Genomic DNA, 20,278 nt, shown 5'->3' with positions numbered 1-20,278 from the left:
ACGGCATGCGTTTTTAAAAGTTACATGAGTTGTCATCGTTTTTGAAAACTCTTACGGTGCCCGTTACATATTCTCCGTCACCTCCCCAGTAAGTCAAACATTTGCGTCTCTCATACTTACATGTTTACAGTTGGATTACAATATTTTGTTCTGCAGATAATGGCTAGTTTTTTCCATGGATAGTAGGAGACTTTACTATCCATGGTTGTTTCAGATGGAAGACGTTAAATTTTGCTTTCAACTGTAAAAACAAATTTGCAGAGCCTCAAAATAATTGGTCATATATATATTTTTTTTGATAACGTGTGTTTTTCCTGTTACCATGAACAGGAAGGAAGGAAGGATCAAGAGAAATTAAAAGGAGGGATTGAATTATTGAATCTTTTGGCGTTTCAGCTTGCGGGGCATTTAGGGAAGCCATACAACAGATTTCTTTGGCCCGAAGGAAAACAAATGGAAACAGATATATCGCAAAACTAAAACGTTAGTGGAGGGAAAATTGTGTGATCGCGTTTCTGAAAGCGGCGAAGGTTATCATCTTACTAGACTCATAACAAGAAACATCAGAAAATTGTTGCATCAGCGTTTATTTTAACCATTTCTGGATGCAGTTAAAGCTTCTATTCTCTTATATCCACCAGCCATGGTTTCGTAATGTTTTGCTAGCTCAAGTTAAAAGAGACTAAACTACACGCTACAGAGCCTTTGCTTATTGTTCAGCTGAAGCCGTCTGTTTCTAACGCACCATCACCCAGATTGGTTTGTTCAGATAATAGTAGCCCGCGATACATTTGGTGCCACTCGCCTTGCTGTCGTCGGTGAAGACGTAATTACTTCCATTCACGTCAGCAGAACTCCACCTGTCAAGCCAGTTGTCAGAGCCAAAGAACCATTCCGAAATCCCATGGTAGCTATTGAAGAACAACTGGACTATTGTCGCAAAACCAGACGCGGGATTTCTCTCGTTCTGATCTGCTGGACTGTACTTGTAAAATCCCAACACATTTGTTCTCACCTGAAGAGGAGTCCCCATAACGAAATTGTTGAACTCTTTTTGTGGTGCGCCTGCCTTCCTGTTGTAAATAACCCTGATGTTGTTGCCGTCAACAAACCGGAACATAACTTCTTTCCAGTCCTTCATATCAGGGTGGATATGACTGGCGGCATCTGCATTTGTAGTTTTCGCAGCTGTTGCTGAGAATGCAGTTTTAATGAAGAGGAATTCTGGAGAGACCTTTGTGGCGACTAGCGTCCAACCCCCACCCTCCATGTCGCAAAAAGCTTGGAACGAGTCACCTGCTGAGCCACCATTTGGATCGATCCTTTAGAGTCCGTTGCCACTACTCTGGCCTATGGGAAAAAATAAAAAAACAATGGTCGTTGGAGAAAACCTCTTTGTGGTGAGCAATTTTGTTATTTAATTCATTGTTAATGCGCACCCTTATTGTGGGCGTAATTCATGTCAAAACGTCACGCCACGTGGTACTTCATGCGCGCGAGATAAGAAAGATATATAAGCAAGTATATGGCTTGTTATGGGTGCTCAATAAAGGATTTATTATATGGAAAAAGAACCTATTTTCTTGCGGGATACGGCGGGTAATCCCGAGCGGGGAAGATGGCGCTATCTTGCGCACTATGGTAGCCAATTACAGCGAAGGTTAGGTTCTTCTTGCTCGCTCACGGAGCAAGCCATATGATAAAAGCGAGTATAGGGCTTGGCACCAGGTACGCTCCCTTCACCTGCAATTTTGTCTCTTAAATGGTCGGTGACCCCCTTTTTTTTCGTTTCATAGATCACTTCCTTCTATACTGATTCGATTTTCTTCATTTTAACAAAAACACGAAAAAAAATCTGTACGTAAAAAGTAAAAACAAAATATTTCGCCTTTTTTTCTTTTTTGCGATCACAGGGAGCACACAATATCTTGTTGAGTAGGGTGAGAATAAATAATCGCTTTTCGCAGCATGATCCTACCGTTACCGTTGGGCGATGAATGAAGTCCGTTGCGATGGACTTCTTTATGGACTTCCAGATTGCGAAATAACTAAACTGCAGAGAGTACAGAACGCATCAGCTAGGTTACTAACTTCGAGCCGCAAATATGACCACATTACGCCTGTTTCGCAAGAATTACACTGGTTGCCTGTTAGGTATAGAATACATTTTAAAATTTTACTTTTAACTTTTAAAGCATTAAATGGTATGGAACCAGCTTATATTAGCGTTTTAATTAAAGGTTAACGCACTCAGCGAGTGAATTATCGGGATTTACCTGCACGAGTTCACTATCAATGAACTAGAAATTTCAATACCGCAAGAGGCCTTGCCGAGTGCGTATTGAAAATTTCGAGTTCATTGTTAGTGAACGAGTACAGGTAAGTCCCGATAATCACGAGCAATGAGTGCGTTAACATTTGTATTATACAAATTGAATACACTGCACAAAGAAACACTGCATTGAAACCACTATATTTGAGTCAGGCGAAGCCATGGTGTAATGACAGTGGTGTGTTAATTTACACTACGGCTATTACACCACGATAATGACGTCAAGGTGGTTGTTTCGTCACAACCCAGTATCACGTGGTACAAATCAGCCAATCAGAAAATCGGAATTCATACAGTGTATGAAAGTTGAATAATAATTAATGTTAGAAAGCACGCTTGCTTTTCATTGCGCTCTAATTCAGGCACTATTCTATTACATCCAGCAGGGAAAATGAAAAAGTCTTTAGCCTTAAGCGCTTTAATTACTTTTTTTATAAGATTAAATTTGGAAATACAGTTAACAATAAAGATTAGCGAAAAAACTGAGCAACGACGTTTCGGTGTCATCCTGGCACCATTTTCAAGTTAAAAAATATTTGTGCGAAAAGTAAACTAATTTATACCAGTGGTAGAGGTGCGAAATTGAATAAATTAAGATTAAGATAGCTGCTTGATCCACGAAATGTTGTGGATTCGCAAGAAGAAACCGAGCCTTAACACACAGTCAGACTCCATTCGCGCAAAAGTATTTGTTTAGGCTTTGAACAGACACTGAACTCATTACCAGTGTTTGACACCTCATTGGAATGAACATGAACATTGAACAGCTATCTTAATCTTAATTTATTCAATTTCGCACCTCTACCACTGGTATAAATTAGTTTACTTTTCGCACAAATATTTTTTAACTTGAAAATGGTGCCAGGATGACACCGAAACGTCGTTGCTCAGTTTTTTCGCTAATCTTTATTGTTAATTACTTTTTTATTGTTAAATTTAGTTTATGTACATATTTAGTATATTTTAATATTGTAATGCGCTTTTGATCATTATATGTTAAAAAGCGCAATATAAATTAATAAATTACTATTATTACTATCATCATCATCAACATCATCATCCTTGGATTTTACGCGCCATCCAGCGCGAACTCGCGCCCCCCTCCCTCGATCTCGCACACGTGTTTTCTGACACCACAAATCTTTACAAAATTCTTCTCCGCTACCAATTGTATCTCAGAATGTCGCTAAAAATGCTTCAGGCATTTACTTGACTTCGGAAAACAAATTAAGCAAAACAAATTAAGCTTCCAGGAGTTATCATTGATGATGACCTTAATTTCACCGAGCATATCAGAGAGATATGCACCAAGCCTAGCAAAAAGGTTTGTGTACTCAATCGCCTTCGGAATTTAATACCCAGCAGGGCAAAACTCCTGTTGTACAAATGCTTTATCATACCACACCTGACTTACTGTCACCTAGTGTGGCACTTTTGCAAAAATTCGGATTACAGACAGCCTGAAAGATTACAGGAGAGGGCTCTCAGGGCTATATATAGGTCCCACTATGAGTCATACGAAGAACTTTTAGGACGTGCTAAATTGCCAACGCTATATATACAATTAGAAGTTTAAGCCTTTAAACTGTGGTTAATGAGCTTTGTAGTCTACATCATAGCTGTCATCTAAGGTTGTCACCAGTTCTGTTATCTTCCCCCTATTAGCCATTGTGCAATAGCCTTAGGTCAATGTCCAATGCAACTCAATCGTTTTACCATATGGGAAATCATACGACAAAGCTCACAGTAATTTTCCACCATGCTCTCATGTGATTTCAGCGTGCTATACCCCTCCCAACTCCCTCAATCCCCAGTTAGTAAAATCCCATTGTTTTCTGACCCTGTCCCAGTTGTGAGCTAGTATTCAAGCTGGGCCGTTCTCCGCCTTCCCCTCCCTCCCTCCCTGTATTGGTAGCTTTGTCCTTTCACATCTTTTTGCTCCATGTGGTTGTAATTACCTTTCGTGACAAGGTGGCTTTCACCTACTAAACCTTCTCGGTTCATTCACTGCCACGTTCTATTTGTTATATTGTGTGTAAACCATAGCTGTTTAGCCAATAAAGGTTTTTGGTGGCAGGGAAGTGCAACCTAGGCTGCACTTTGCCCTACATAGTGCTATGGCCACCCTTGGAAATAGGTCCGAATCTCTCTAGGACGGTGTCATCGTACCATCTGACCTATTGTCCTCTCAGAGGGGCACCCCTCTTCTGGTCCATCCTATGTTACTCCCAGGAAAATAGGTCCAGATCTCTCCAGGGTGGTGCCATCGTACCATCTGACCTATATATTGTCCTCACAGAAGGGCACCCCTCGTCAGGTCTCCTTAGTAACATAGGTTCCCCTAGAGACGCCGCTACTCTAGGCTCTGTCTTCCCTGCCACCAATGTTTTGCCACCATAATCAGTGTTTTGTTTCTGTTTCCTGCATCTACCCAGCAAAAAAATTGGGGTTGGGGGTTGCAATGTTGTTACCCTTATAAATATCCTCGCTGGTACTGTTAGATCTGCCCCTCCCCCTGTGTGGGTGTGGCTTTAATAATTTATACTAAATTGCACAGCAGCAGGGTCTCATTAATATACGTCTCCAGGATACTGCAGTGCTGATGTACAAGGTCAAGTACGGGTTGACACCAACTTGTATTTCTGATTTGTTTGCACGGAAAAATGCCCCTCATGCGCTCAGGAATTGTGATTTTGCCGTACCCCGCTTTAATAATATACGCTATGGCAAACATTCTATTGGATACCTGGGTCCTTTTTTTTATGGTCAAAGCTTACAAAAGTTTTGAAAGAATCGCCAAATGTGGCAACGTTTAGAAATAAAATAAGAAAATTGGACCTTTCGGGTTATCTAAGTAACAACAGCAATTGCTGCAACCTGTGCGGCCAGTAAATTTTTTCGCCCGAAATAAAAGGCCTCGCCCATCCATTAAGAAAAACGGACGAATTTTTAGAATTTTAAACGTACATTAATATAGAATTTTAGAATGTTAAACTTTAATTAATATAACATTATAATTAAGGCGTTTCTTAGGACAACATATACTCTTTTATTTCCTTTCATTGTTTGCCAATATTTCAATTTTAATTTTTTAAGAGAATCTCTTAATACTGTTAATGAAAATTTTTGAGTAGAGTTTTAACTCTACTTACTAGTTTCTACTTACTACTTACTAGCTACTTAAAAGTAGCTAGTTAATGAATAAGATCACACCTTAATAAATTTAATTCTAAATACTAAGCTTTCCATGACACACCTGTCAAAAAAGTATCTGCTGACCAGTATCACGTAGACAAGTGTTTTCCACTGCTTTTGTTTTGTGTATTTTGAGATTGTTCAGACTCAAAACAGAAGGCCAAACAAAAAAAAAAAAAAAAGGAAAAAAAATGATATACAGAAAACCCCACCGCAAAGTTACAAACTCAAATGACAATTCTCGCTTATCCTGGTTTAGCTTAATCTCTTAATCAGGCTTTAAACAACCCGGCATGGCTAAATCTATATATTACTGATTGCCATAAATAATATATTGAAATATGCTACCAGAAACACCGCTGAATCCCGCTGTTCAGGAGCCTATTTCGAACGCTCGAAAGATATTTCGAAATAGCGGAAGCTCGAAATAGCTGATAGTAAATGACTTAGGGGCAAATCCAAGGAAAATAGTTTTGAGTTTGAAATGGTGTTAAAGTCGAAATTACCGAATTGGAATTAGCGTGGTCCAACTAATGGAACTAAATTTGCTTTGCGATGTTTACTGAGAGTCTTTTCCTCAGACTTTTCCACTGGTATTCGATGTCAATTGTCTTGCGGAGAAGAAATGAGTTTTACAAGTCGTTCAATACGTTCTTTATTGCGCTGTGAGATGTCTGTAGAACAGTTTACACTTGAGTGCATGTGGAAAGAAATTTACATTTGCTTTGACTTTGCATTACTCATGCTACTTTGTCATTCAAACAGAAGTAAAACCAAAACCAAAAGTAGCATTTTCCCGCACCCCGCGTCAGCCACACTGATATACAGTGGCACCTCGATTTAACGAAGTCGCTGGGGACTGGTCAAATTTGTTCGTTAAATCGAGGTTTCGTTACATCGAAAACCTCGATATAACGAATTTGAGGGGAAACGACCAAAATGTTCGTTATATCGAGGTCATAGTTAATGATTGATTTGTAACACAGGTGACTTCTGTCACGCAATTCAATGCAATTTTCGTCACCCAGAAGTGCCGCGTTTTGCGATGCAATTCATTAAGCATGGTGGTTTTCAGTATCAATTATTTTCACTTTTGAGCAGACGTGCAGCCTTTGTTTACAAAAGAACGACACTTTCAGAGTAGCGATACAAAAATGTTGCAACATAGAGGCTAATACAGAAAATTGTCTATGTAAACAAGGAAACGGGCTCTAGTGTTGTTATGTTGCACTACCCAACATTTCCGGATTTCAAAGAAGATAGAGTAGAAGTTAATTGATGTCGAAATACTATAGTGCCAGTGTCTATGACATATAATAAGCCGTTGACTGAAAGGTTGCTGTCTCTTTACCATAAGGATTACAAAGATTTGTTGACTGTTGATCTGTTCAGCGTTTATCCTCTGTCGCGTGTTGACATTGTAATTCGTTATATCGAGGTAGATTTTACGTCTGGGCTTCCGGATTATCCCCCTCGTTATATCAAAGAATTCGTTATATCGAGGTTCGTTATATCGAGGTTCTATTCCATACATTTTACTGTAACTTTGGCCGGGACATAGAATATCGTTCGTTATATCGAGGACTTCGTTAAATAGAGGTTCGTTAAATCGAGGTTCCACTGTACTTTGCACACAGAAGTCCCTCACATCAAATCAGAGAATGAATGGTAGATAATCGCACCTATTCTTTTTGAATTTTTAGTACATGTTAATCTGGTGGGAGGTGGGATGCCCCGAGAATTTCAAGTGTAATTTGCGTCAGCCGTCCAAGACCTCTTACATTTTACGTAATAAAATTCAAAATAGGGGGACATGAAAACAAAATTCTCGTTGTCTCTTTTCTTCACCCTTTTTGTTTGATTTGAAGGACTCCTGTGTATGGTTCGAGTTTTCAGTGGCTCTCTTTGTTGTATGCGCTTTTTGTAACTGGCCAGAGTGATTACTTTGGTTTCATTTTTACTCTACTCAGTTGAAAACTGCTCTACGTATAGTATCTAAGATTAATTACAAGGTCAGTGAGCTCTGATGTCAGGTGCGTACGTCTCAAACATACGCAGCCAAAATTGCTATATTTCAGCTAAACTGATCAGATTTTGTGAAGCCTTGTGTGTTTGAGTCTGTTAATTCCTCGTTAATATTGCTTTTCGCTTTTTGGGGGAAGAAGATGTTGGTTCTAACTCTAGTATATCAGAAATTTTATTCCTCCCAAAGTGTAACAGAAATAAAACACAATAACATTGATCAAAAAGATTATTGACCATTATGAAGACGGATTCCGCTCAAAGTTTGAGCAATAACTGAGTGCAAAACTTATTTACTAAAAATCTATACTCACAGCACGGTAACGTTTGGAATACTATTTAAAACATCTCTCTTGATCATGAGTTCATTTCACTTAGTAACTTCGCCATTAAATTTTCAAGCATTCTCGAAAAAGTTAATGTCAAACCTCGGAACAATGTTTAAGTGTGTGTTATTGTGTGTTCAACTAACGCGAAACGTCTGTTTTATTTGAAATATGGATAACCCCCTTCAAGTTCAATTTTCTCTCGCGGGGTCAGCTTGAGAGCTCAAGTCCCGATACCTTCTTTTCAACGGTATTCACAATATTACCATGCCATGAGGTTTATTTGGTAACTTAATTTTTGCCATTATTGCTCGAATCTTCTGCGGAAATCGTCCTAAAATGTCGAATTTAGGCTTCGGCTCAGAGATCTTGAATATTATGAATAAAAACTTATCTCTCTTCCAAAACTCTGTGAAATTAAAGTTTGCCAGCAGGCCCGCGCCAAGTATTCCGTCAAAATAAAAGCAGGATAAAATTAAGGTGGCTGAACACAGTTATTGATACCTGTGTTTCATTCACATTTTTCTCTAAAACCCTTCATCCCTCGGTCGTCAAAATGGCAGCAAGCTAGTTAACAACACAAACTTTGGTTTTTTGATGGTTAAGTTGACGTATGTGCCGTTGCCATGGCAACATGAATAAATAAAACAGGCCTTTAAAATCGGTTTTGTTTATTTGCAGAAAATCTAGTCATTAGATTTTTTTATAATATGCATGCAACAGGCTTGTGACGATTCTCGCAAGTTAACACCATTTTGCTAATAATTTAACAGAGAGATCTTTAATTATCCCTTGTTGAAGGTTTACTGGAATATCTAGAATTTCCTTTGTTAAAGTTCAATTATTTTCAATACTCCAGTTACTTATTTCCTAAAGTATTTACGTGCCAAATTTCGTGAAATTCTAATGAGTGGTTCTCGAGAAATAGGCGTATTTCCGAGAGTGCAATTTTCACTCCATCGCAATTTTTTGACTTACTACCCAAGCGCTGCATTTAAGGTCATTCCTCAGATTTGCATTGCGCATCCTTACTGCGCATAATTTATGGTGTCATTAGTGCGTGCTCGTGCACGCGCACATTGAAAACATGACGGATTTGCCTTGATATTGAGCTTTGTCAGGTGAAAAATGGCTCTAGCTCACCAACGAGCACGGGCACCCCAATCTTTTTTCCAGTCATTGTAATCAACTAATCATAAGCTTTGCGTGAGAAAAGGCTGATCTAATTTCTATTGCTGAAAATTGAATAAATAAGAAAAATAGCAGATACACTGTGGTCTTTTCTATTTTGCAGTCGGCAACCACGTCAAGAAATTTGCTTCAAATTTTTAATCAAGGATTTAGCTCTCTGTCTGAATCAAACTTAAAATGTTTATTTGTGTCCAACACAATGTACTGACTGTAGTTTAATGCGTGTTCTTATGAGTCTGGGCTCACAAAGATTTTACAATTACTGGGAATGCGTTTTTATAATAAGCATTAAATAATGCCAAAATGGGGCATTTTCAACACCTCACTGCTCCTTAATGAGCATGGGCACCCCCCTTTTTTATTTCAAAATTGAAGTTTTCATATGACAAATATTCAGTGGGCAAAGTTTGAACAAAAATCTATTGTCACTTTTATTTCAGAGGAATTACCTTAACTGTGTTCTTTCGGTAAGAAAGGAAAAGCTGAGAATTGCTGGGTTCTGTACATCGCTACTTTTTCTAGCATATCTTTGTAATAAAAGACTAAAGCCATCAATTCGCTGCGTTCAATTATAGAGAAAAATAGCACAGATACTGCGGGTGTTGAGTAAATAAAATGATCGCTCTATTGACGGCACGTTTGTTTTTTGCAATCCTTGTGCGCGCGCTGAATTGCATCAGCAAAAGCGCGCGCGAAACTGTGTTCGGCCACCTTAAGGTGATTCCTTAGTATTGCATTGCGCATCCCTGCTGTGCACGATTTTCGCGTCATTAGCGCGCGCACATGAGCGCGTGCGCGTACGAAACGTAAGAGATTTCCCCCAAACTAAGCTCGATAGCGAAATAAATGCTCCTTTTCTCTTAAACGAGCACGGTGACCCCACCTTTTATTTCATAATTGCAATGAGAACAATATCATCAATGACTGAGAAAAAAATCAGCAGAAATCTATGGCTACTTGTTTGGCAAATGAAATAAATACTACAGAGGGAGACATAACGGGCCCAACAGCGCATGTCCAAATTATGTGTCCTATAAGGGATAAAAAAATGCAGGGTATTTGAACACATTTTTTCTGGGACGTAGATGAATAAACAATCAAAGAAAGTCAAACTCTGTGTGATATAACACGCTGCATTAAAAAATAATCGAACTTATTGGTTGCGCACGGAGATTACCAAAAGTCACCTAAATAACCGTATTTGTCAGCATTGTGGCGTGAAAACAAGCAGGGTGACCCCCTCTTTTTATTACGTTTTTAAGATCTCCTTGTCCTGTAACAACAGCATACCAAGTTTCATGGGAATCTATGACGGGTTCTTTTATTAGGGAATCACCTTAAGGTGGCTTAACACAGTTTTTGATGCCTGTGTTTCATTCACCTTTTTCTCTAAAACCCTTGATCCTTCGGTCGCCAAAAATGGCGGCAAGCAAGTTAACAACACAAACCCTGTTTTTTCGCGCGCATTGTTTCTGTGCATGCTTACTGGGCACACGTCACGTCATGCATCGAGCGCGCGCTAAGTAATAAACTGAACAATGATAGGGCAGATGGCCATTGCCATAGTTTTGCCTGGATTTAACGATCTTGGACGTTCGGTGACCCCTATTTTTCTTTTGATGGGTTATTTTCTCTATCTATTTTCTACGTTTAGCGAGAAATGAAGAAAATCTATCGATTAGAAGTTTAAATTTTTTGCAAAATGCACCATCGAATCCTTTCGTTTATCTGTGCGCGGTTTCAAATGCCTCTTGAAGGGTTAAGTTTTGTGAAAACGTTGGCAACATTTGGGATTATTAACACAGCGGATTCATTTATACAAAATATTACTAGGATAGTTTGTCTCCGTTGATTAATCTTTGATATTTTAAGCTAAAAACCCTGGGGACCATGCTGATTCACGCGCGCCAATTTTTCAAAATCATTTGTTTTCCAGTATCGCAGATAATCAAATTTTTAGAACAAAAATAACTTCTACCTGAGGTTTTCATTCAGGGCGTTGTTATCGGTACTTCTGTGTACAGTCCAGCTAAGTGTTAATTGCAAATGAGTCATGTTGAGTGAAAACCTGATATAAGAAACAACAAAATAAGTCAAAAAAACATTTATTCCCACCACCGTGTTTTATTTGTTTTACAACATTCAGTTTCCTTGAATGGTCTTGAAATGAGACGAGGCCGGTCTTGTCACTGGACCAAAATGTAACCCATGGCTTTGATGTATTTTTCTCCATTATCTGGTGACCATCTTGCGTCGTTTCCACACGTGTTGGAGTCATCAGGATACCCTCCTGAACCAAACCCGATTCTGGAGTCACAGTTGTAGCAATTATTTTCGTTGTTACTAAGGATGCCGATTCTTGCTTTAGCATTGTTACCATTAGTACACACAGCATTGAACCCTTCCTTGTTACAGTTGCGCTGTAAGGAGGCCTGTGAACCAATCAGCGTCTTCCACATGTCACGACCCACCGAGGTGGCGCGGTATTGGCCGTCAGCGATCAGTGAGTACAGAGAGTTGGCATGCCTGTTAACGACCATGAATTTGATCTGATGGCCGATCTTCATACCAAGACAGATCTTGGAGAAGGATGTGTTCCAGTAGGTCGGTAACTTGGTCTCTTGAAAATCAAACCCAGTCTTGCCTCCAGGAAGGTTAAACTCATTCTTGTTGGTCCAGAGTGCGGAATTGTAGTGGAAGGTTGACTAGATGAAATGAAAAAAAAGCACGTTTTCAAAACCCTGCAACGTTACCGAACTGTCCTTTTGCCTTCTAATTTTCTCTTAACAAACAAAACTTCATTCAATTTCTTCAAATTTCAACTGGAGGTAATATGGGAGTCTAAATAAACCAGGATCCTTGCTTTCAACTGGTTAGTTATACCTTATGACCATCAATTTTCATGACCAGTGTCCATCCTCCACCTCCGCATGCGCCAATGCCGTCGCTGGTCATGTGACAATACACAGGGATCTTTCCACTGTCAGTTTGCAGCTCGTAGGATTTATTTACTCGCAAACTGATGAATGAAAAGAACATACCTTAGGTTCTAGCATACTCAGCCATTGCTTGTAAAAACATGACAGAAACTGCCCCCATTAAGCCCTCCTGTTTATAAGCTCTCCTGGTTATAGGCCCATTTCTCTTGATGTACATGGACACCAACTATTACTTCTGATTATAAGCTCCCCCGAAAATAAGCACCCCTTATGGTTTAAAATGAAATGAATTCGATTTAACATGATTTTGTAGCTACAAAAAAAAAACTATATGAAATACGTCTTTCGATCAACACCGGCTGTTGCTCTTTTCGAAACCGTTTTTTTTTTAAATTCCAGTTGTAAGCCCTCCCCCGGATATAAGCCCGTCCGTTTATAAACCCATCCAAAACCCCTTACGATGTTGTATAAGCACAGGGCTTAAAGGCGGCAGTTTTACGGCATTGATTTAGTGTGTTAGCTATTTTTTGAGGGCTTGGAAACATATCGTTTTTCAAAAGAACTCGTGATCACATCCGTACGCTTGTACATGTTGAAGTCACTCATGAATGTTTCTTCCTCCGGCAAGAGCAAAACGCGGCGTTCCAATTGAGGAACCTCCATCTTTGGCTTTTGGCCGCGACTTGCTTCCTCCAATCTTTGTTGAAAAATCAGTGCCGTACATACAGCTGCTTCCCAGCGCCGTGCCTCTACATAATAGATTTTTACATAAGTAGAACGTTAAATGACATTTCATCTGCGAACTTACTTGTGTTTGTCATACAGTTCTTTACAGGAAGTGGGAACAACTGTGAAAAAAAATTAAACTCAAGAGAGGCGCTAGGTACGAAAAAAAAAACAGAAAGAAACAAATTTCAATGAAGATCGGTTAATCCAAGTTTACCTGGCGGGGAAACCAGCTCGATAAGCTTTTCCAACTTCGCTTCCAGTTTCGTTTCCAAAGCCTTAATGGTTGAACAGACATTCGTCTCGTCACAGGTGCCAGATTCGGTGCCAGTGTCATTGCCATGTATAGCAACCTGAAGGAGCAAGTTTACGCTAAAACAAGCTGCGAACAACAAGCGCATTTTGAGAACTGAAGAAAAAAATGTGCGTTTTAACGGCTGAGTTTTGTCGATAACTGACTGACTACGTTTCCCTGTATACAAGATTCGCGAAAACAATATGTAAACAGTCTGCGCGAATATTTTCTTGCTTGCAGCCACGTCAACCAACCAACTACTTAAAAACTTATTTTTAACTAATAACTGAGTATTCGGTCTCTTTCTGGTATAAGACTGCTTGCGAGAAATAAATTTGTAAGAAGAACGACGAAATAATTCCGAAATGCTGAAATCTCGACATATTAAGTCGGTTTTTCAAAATAAATGGAGGGGACCTTTTGCGAAATGCAATTCATATAAATGAGCTCCTAATTACATTTTTGTTTGCAAGCCGGTGTAACAGAATAATTACGCGCGCGGCAGCCAGGAAGACATTTTACGTTTTGTTCTGTCTAAATTGAGGCCGAAAGAATTTTAAAACATCGGTTTGAAATATTTGTTACCACTAATCAAATTGCTTTGAGTGATTCTATAATTTTCCATAATGCTTTACAGTCTCTAATAGACAATGTTTTCGATATCATTTACTCTTTATGAACAATCATATATAATTATATACTGATGAAGTCAAAACAAATCAATCACTTCCCTTTTGACCTAACTAGTTTTGGCTTCGGCTCAGCGATCTTGCGTATTCATTGTGTGCATGAATTAATTCTCATTTCAGAATTCTGTATACTTTCACTTTATTGACAGGGACATTGGGGTTTGCGGTATTGCGGTATTCGACAATTTTTCTTGCGGTATTTCGGTAATATCATTTTTGAATTGCGGTATTGCGGTATTCTCCGAGCCTTCGGGATGAGGTTTTTTAACATTTTGGACGGTATTAAAAATTATCCTCCAATTTCTTCAACGTTTTCCGATGCCTTCTCCAGTTTTCCATTAGTAAAGGGAAAGCTATTTTTAGTTAATAATTAGCCAACACGCGAATGGATGTTACTTATTTTGCTTATTTTGTCTTCACCGAAAATTACAAGTTCCTAATAGCTATTTCCGTGTTATTTCAGCTCTAAACTTGACATACAGAGTACTGGTTTCGGTATGACATTGAATTTTGACCCGGCCGATACTGAAGTGTTGCGGTTTTGCGATAATGCGGTATTTGCCCAATTTTTTTTTTTGCGGTGTTGCGGTTTTCAGAACCCCCCAATGTCCTCCTCTTTATTAGACATTTTAGCATGTAGCCTCACGGCATATGCAAGTGTTTTGGTGAGCCGATAGGTTGACAAAATAAAAATGCAAATGACGACTAAAACTCTACAGTGATACTACATACTAGAATCCCTAGTGAAAGATTCGTACCTAAAACTTCTTACATTCAACCGATCTAAACAGCATTTGGCGCTATCTACACATATATTCTCTTGTAGACATACTACTGAACAGATAACCTCTTACACTATCACACTAAATTTACTTTTATGGTAATTAAACGCATAATAAGTAATATAAAAGTTACTTCGATCAGCTAGGTCCTGAAATTATTTGCTGTAAAATTATATTGTGAAGCCAGCTTGTGAAGAAGGCCTCAAACATGTTCAGCGAGTGGAATTTTGCGTCAGGCGCTCAAAAATAAACATTGACCTAGCCACCAAAAATTAAGTCAATAACCAAGAATATTTTCTGAAGATGTAGTAGATTGGCAAATTGGTTAAAGTTAGTTATTTAATCAAAATGACTAATTCATGTGAGTGATTTAATGTTTCGTTTGTCGTTAACGCTAACTTGTGTCAACTAATGTCATGTTTAACTGTGAATACCGTTGCATGCAGCGGAGAATCAGTGCGATAAATGATGTCATGAATAGCACAGCGTCCTGGACTCTTCCTTGGCTTAGCCGGAGAAAATGGATTGACAACTCCGTTCGCGCTATTCTGCGTAATTTTTACTTCGTCCAACCACGACTCAGACCTGAGTATCTATCTGTTGAGTTCCCAAGGATTTTATTTCTTACATGTTTCCTCGGCTTATCCGAATCAATGTTTTACTTGTCCTTGTTTGCCATCTTCTCCTTGCTTTAAAATATGCACCCAGAAACACCGTTAAACCTCACTATTTAGGAGCTACGCTGGAAAGATAATTCGAAATAACGGAAGCTCGGAATAGCCGATAGTACATGACTGAAGGGCAAAATAACGAGGAATTCAAAATGACTGAGTTCGAATTAGTGAGATCAACCTGTATTTGTTTTGGGACGTTTACGGATAGTCTCTTGCCTAATCTTGTCCACTGGTATTTCAGATGTACCAAGGTAATTGTTTTGCGAAGAGGATATGAGTCCTTGTACACTGAAGTCGTGCAGCTTAGCCTTCATCGCCCTGTGCGACGTTTGTAGACCAATTTACAAGTGCGTGTGGAAAGAAATTTACTTTGGCTTTGCATTGCTACCATTAGCTCAAATAACTCTTGTTACTTTGTCATTCATTCAGAAGAAAAACCAGGACCAAACGTGACGTTTTCCCGCGCGTCGCGTCAGCTGCACTAATGTATTTGTACACAGAAGTCCCTCACATCAAATCGGAGGACAAATTACAGATATTTTTACCTATTGAGTGGTAACCATTTTGAATTTTAGTACGCGTTCCATCTGGTGGGAGATTCTCGGTGCACAATCGGATGCATGCCCTGAGAATTTTCGATTTGCGTCAGTCATCCGAGATCCATTATATTTCACTATTTATAATTCAAAATGGCCGTCGTGAAAACAAAACTCGCGTTGTCTCTTTTGCTAGATTCATCCTCTTATTTGATGTGAAGGACTCCTGTGTGTGCTTTGAGTTTTCAATGCTTCACTTGATTGTCCGTGTCCTTTGTTATTGGGCAGAGTGATTACTTTGGTTTCGGTTTTACTCTACTCAGTTGAAAAACCGTTCTATGTATCTATGATTCATTGCAAGGTCAGGGCCTCAGATGGCAGCTACGTAGTCTGAAACATACGAAGCCATAAATAATTGTTCAAGTCTAGTGACTGAAACTAAGCGGCTAAACCGTCAGCGCGCTATCTGTAGGACTAATGTGGTTGTCTCACATAGAGTACTAGAGTTACTCGCCTTTAATATATGGCTAGCTCTGTGAGCAGGCACGATAAACCGAATCCTGGACTGTGATTAGCTACCCGAGTGGGCAAGATATCGGGATTACCCGCTGTCTCGCAAGGAAATAGTTTATTTTCTCCAAAAAATAAATCCCATATTGACCAACCTTGTTCGCTCAAGATGGTGGATGTTGGCCTCGTTCTTTTTTTTTTTTTTTTTTTCGCGTGTTTTTGCACCTCAACTCCGAATCGATCTATAAGCAAAACACGCAAAATAAGAACTTGGCCAATATCCAATCATCTTGATCTCACGCCTGGTCGATAACCCATATATATATTTCTTTCGCCGGCTATATTTCAGCCACACTGATCAGATTTCATAAAGCCTTGTTTGTTTGAGTCTGTTAATATGGCTATCCACTTTATCTTTGGGTAGAAGGGGTTGGCTCTGACTAATATGCCTGAGATTTTATTCCTTCCAAAATGCACCAGATGTAAAGCACTGATAAAATTGATTAAAAACGTTATTGACTATTATCAAAATGCCAAGTTTAGGCGTCGGTTCAGAGATTCTGAATATTATAGAAAAAAACTAAACTCTCGTCCAAAACTCTGTTGAATTAAAGTTTGCCAGCAGGCCCGCGCAAAGTATTCCGTCAAAAAAACAGTGGAACAAAATTAACCAATACGGCGCACCACATGTACACCAAACGTGGTCGTTATAGAGTACTTTTCCTTTGAATATCCTGCCCTCTCGCTTGCCCATACACACAAATGTTTCTGATTTCGCTTCCTCTTCTAAAGGCTAAAGTGCTGCAGTCTGTCTCTGAAGACAAAAACGTAATTTTCAATTTTCAATTTTTTTGTTTTTTGTTTTTTTTTTTTTACCAGAGCCGGCACTGTATTGTTACTAACGAATAAAGATGACAACAAAATGTGACATACATCTCGAAAGCAAAACTTCGCGCCCGCACACGTTTCGGGGCCATCTTTCACAATATCACACCTAACACTTCCTTGTTGTTTTGTATGTTGTTGTGTTACCAACAAGAAGGTAGCCCTTTCCTCTCCCCATTCCTTTCGGGGGTAGACTTGCAAGAAAGGAAACTCAATTCAATCGTCGCTTACAACTAAAGTAGCAACAAGAGTAGTCCGTTGCGAACTTGTTTATGTTTTTCGCCCTCAAGTAAACCCAACAGCCTAGCTGTCTAAAGCTTTTGGTTCGGTCAAGTTTTTAATGTTTGAAACAGCGATTAGTCAACGGTTACGTGACTGGCATAAGAGTACTTTTTTTTCCTATGACAATGTTTCAGCCTCGTACTTCACATGTACATGTACTTCAACTTTAAAGTTTGCCTCCTTCCGCAACAAACCCAGTGTGTGCCCATGCTTCCGAAATCGTCCAGGTTGATGATACACGGTGAATGGAGAAGAGGTTTTTCCTCGTTGCGCGAAAACACCCTTTTGACAGGGATTTTGAGGTATCTGCACCAGCTTGTTAAATCAAAATTGGAAAGCGGAACGTCCTTGAACATCATTTTTTTATAATCTTCCCAACTACCGAAGAAAAGCGGAGGGTTTACGTGCATCCCTTTTCCACTTTTAGGAGGAGGTAATGAACGCCGCTGTCGTAGGGGGGGGGGGGGGGGAGGGCCTGACCTGCAGCCCTTTGCCGAACATTTTAAATTTTAGTACGCGTTTATCTGGTGGGAGGTTCTCGGTGCACCATCGGATGCCCCCAAAATTTCCGATCTGTATCAGCCATCCGAGATCCATTATATTTTACTATTTGAAATTCAAAATGGCCGTCATGAAAACAAACATCGTGTTGTCTCTTTTATTCATCCTCTTAATTGATGTGAAGGACTCCTGTGTTTGCTTTGAGTTTTCAATGCTTCACTTGATTGTCGTGTCCTTTGTCATTGGGCAGAGTGATTACTCTTATAGTTTGGTTTCGGTTTTACTCTAGTCAATTGAAAGACCATTCTATGTATCTACGATTCATTGCAAGGTCAGGGCCTCAGATGGCAGCTACGTATACGAAGCCATAAATAATTGTTCAAGTCTAGCGACCGAAACTAAGCGGCTAAACCGTCAGCGCGCTATCTGTAGGACTCATGTTGTTGACTCACATAGAGTTACTCGCCTTCATTATATGACTAGCTCTGTGAACAGGATAGAATGAGCCGAATCCTGTGCAGTGATTGGCTACCCGAGTGGGCAAGATATCGGGATTGCCCGCTGTGGATCGCAAGGAAATAACGTATTTTTTCCAAAAATTAAATCCCATATTGACCAAGCTTGTTCGCTCAAGATGATGGATATTGACCTTGTTCTCGACTCCGTCTCGGTCCATAAACAAAACACGTAAAAAACACTTCGCCAAGATCCATGTATCCTGATCTCACGCCTGGTCAATAGTCCATATATACCTTTTTCGCCGGCTATATTTCAGCCACACTGATCAGATTTCATAAAGCCTTGTTTGTTTGAGCCTGTTAATCCCTCATTAATGTGGCTTCCGCTTTTTTCTCTGAGAAGAAGGGTTTGGTTCTAACTCTAATATGTCTGAGATTTTTTTCCTCCCAAAGTGTAACAGATGTAAAACACAATAACATTGATCAAAAACATTTTGGACCATATGTCAATATTATAAATAAAACTAAGCTTTCGTCCAAAACTCGGTGACATTAAAGCTTGCCAGCAGGCCCGCGCCAAGTATTCCATCAAAATAAAAGCGGGATAAAATCAACCTGTACTGCACCACATGTCTGATTATTAAAAACGTTACTTTATTTCTGCAGTGTACAGTTTCAACGCGTTCATTTTAACATCTACAACATTGGGCAAAATTGCGTGATTGTCATCCATTTTCTTTGAATCTTCTCGCTTGCCAGGACACATAAATGTTTCTGATTTCGCTTCCTCTTCTAGATGCATAAAAGCTAAACAACTGCAGTCTGTTTTCTTTCGAAGAAAAAAGAAACGTTACTGTCAAGATTTTTATGAGACGTATACTGAATGCATTACAACAAAATCCGACGTACGTCTTGAAAGCAAAACTTCGCGTCCGAGTACTCATACACATTTCGCCGCCATTTTCCACAAGTTGCCTTCTTGTTAGTAACACAAGTGTTACTAACAAGAAGGCAAATCCCTTTTCTTACCGAAGGGGAGACTTGAAAAAAAGGGAAATTTCACTTCATTTGTCGCTTACAACTTGAGTGGCAACTATAGTAGTCAGTTGCGGACTTCTTTATGTTTGTTCTCTCTCAAGTAAACCTAGGAGCCTGTATAAAGCTTAGTTCGTTCAAATTTTTCATTTCAGGAACAGCGTTTACACAGTCCTTAGTCAGCGGAAATGTGATTCTTCTTTGACTATATTTCAGCCTCATTTAGCTTTACATGTTCACGTAGGTTAAATGTTAAGTTCTAGTTTGAATCCTTTATGGCAGGTGTAATTAAGGAGTACCCAACATATCGTCGACAACAACTCCAAACTGAAATATTTTTTGATATTAAAATAGAAGGATATTTTTTTTCTCGCAGATAATTGACTTTCACTGAAATCAGGGCACTGTTAACTGTAGTACCTTAGCGTACATTTTCATGAAGTTAGTTATCTGATACTTAAGCTGAGTGGATAGAAAGTAGCCACGATCATGCTGGGCAAAGATTCCCGGCAACCTCCCCTGTTGCGGCTATTTTGTTTTTTCTTTGTGTCTTTTTTTTTCGCTCCGTATGTCAATGTACTTTCTCACATTCTGCATGTTTTTTTTTTTTCTTTTCGCTTCGCATGTAAATTTCGTTCCGTATATATTTTTGTTATTCTTTCATGTTCATTTAGAGTCAGTTTATCGTCCGTTACCCTCGTAACTTTTTGGTTCCCTGAAACCCGTTTCCAGCATTTGGTAAGCCGTTCAATTTATCGTCTGTTTTGTATTTTCCTCTTAGTTTTCTGCTCTCTTCAGTCAGTTATTTTTGTAGTAATTCATTTCATGTTAATCTCTAGGAATTTACCTTCGTATTACGAAAAGTTATTAAATTTGCTGGACTAACTAAGAGGAATTCGC

At 39.2% G+C, this 20,278-nt stretch overlaps 2 protein-coding genes across 2 annotated transcripts; both read right to left on the bottom strand.

Annotated features, from left to right (window-relative positions):
- Positions 1-571: 571 nt before the first annotated feature.
- On the bottom strand, positions 572-1,285 carry LOC149117712 (uncharacterized). Its single transcript, XM_089284745.1, has one exon. The coding sequence runs from the start codon at positions 1,268-1,270 to the stop codon at positions 737-739; it is 534 nt and encodes a 177-aa protein (XP_089140871.1). The 5' UTR covers positions 1,271-1,285; the 3' UTR covers positions 572-736.
- Positions 1,286-11,155: 9,870 nt separating this feature from the next.
- On the bottom strand, positions 11,156-13,226 carry LOC110060924 (putative skeletal organic matrix protein 5). Its single transcript, XM_020767726.2, has 4 exons — positions 12,949-13,226; positions 12,814-12,853; positions 11,950-12,085; positions 11,156-11,771 (listed from the first exon to the last, which is right to left on the bottom strand). Exons 1-4 carry the CDS (start codon positions 13,130-13,132, stop codon positions 11,253-11,255), a joined length of 879 nt encoding a protein of 292 aa, XP_020623385.2. The 5' UTR covers positions 13,133-13,226; the 3' UTR covers positions 11,156-11,252.
- Positions 13,227-20,278: the final 7,052 nt, after the last annotated feature.

Source organism: Orbicella faveolata, unplaced genomic scaffold, assembly GCF_042242905.1.
Source record: "Orbicella faveolata isolate gen_17 unplaced genomic scaffold, um_ofav_v1 contig_1, whole genome shotgun sequence".
NCBI lineage: Eukaryota > Metazoa > Cnidaria > Anthozoa > Scleractinia > Merulinidae > Orbicella > Orbicella faveolata.
This window is presented reverse-complemented; position numbering and strand designations above follow the sequence as displayed.

Coding starts and splice junctions, on each gene's coding strand:
- LOC149117712 (XM_089284745.1), bottom strand. CDS start 1,270: ATGGAGGGTGGGGGTTGGACGCTAGTCGCCACAAAGGTCTCTCCAGAA.
- LOC110060924 (XM_020767726.2), bottom strand. CDS start 13,132: ATGCGCTTGTTGTTCGCAGCTTGTTTTAGCGTAAACTTGCTCCTTCAG. Junction 12,854..12,948: donor CGAGCTGGTTTCCCCGCCAG/GTAAACTTGGAT, acceptor TTTTTTTCACAG/TTGTTCCCACTTCCTGTAAA. Junction 12,086..12,813: donor GAACTGTATGACAAACACAA/GTAAGTTCGCAG, acceptor TTCATTCATCAG/TTTGCGAGTAAATAAATCCT.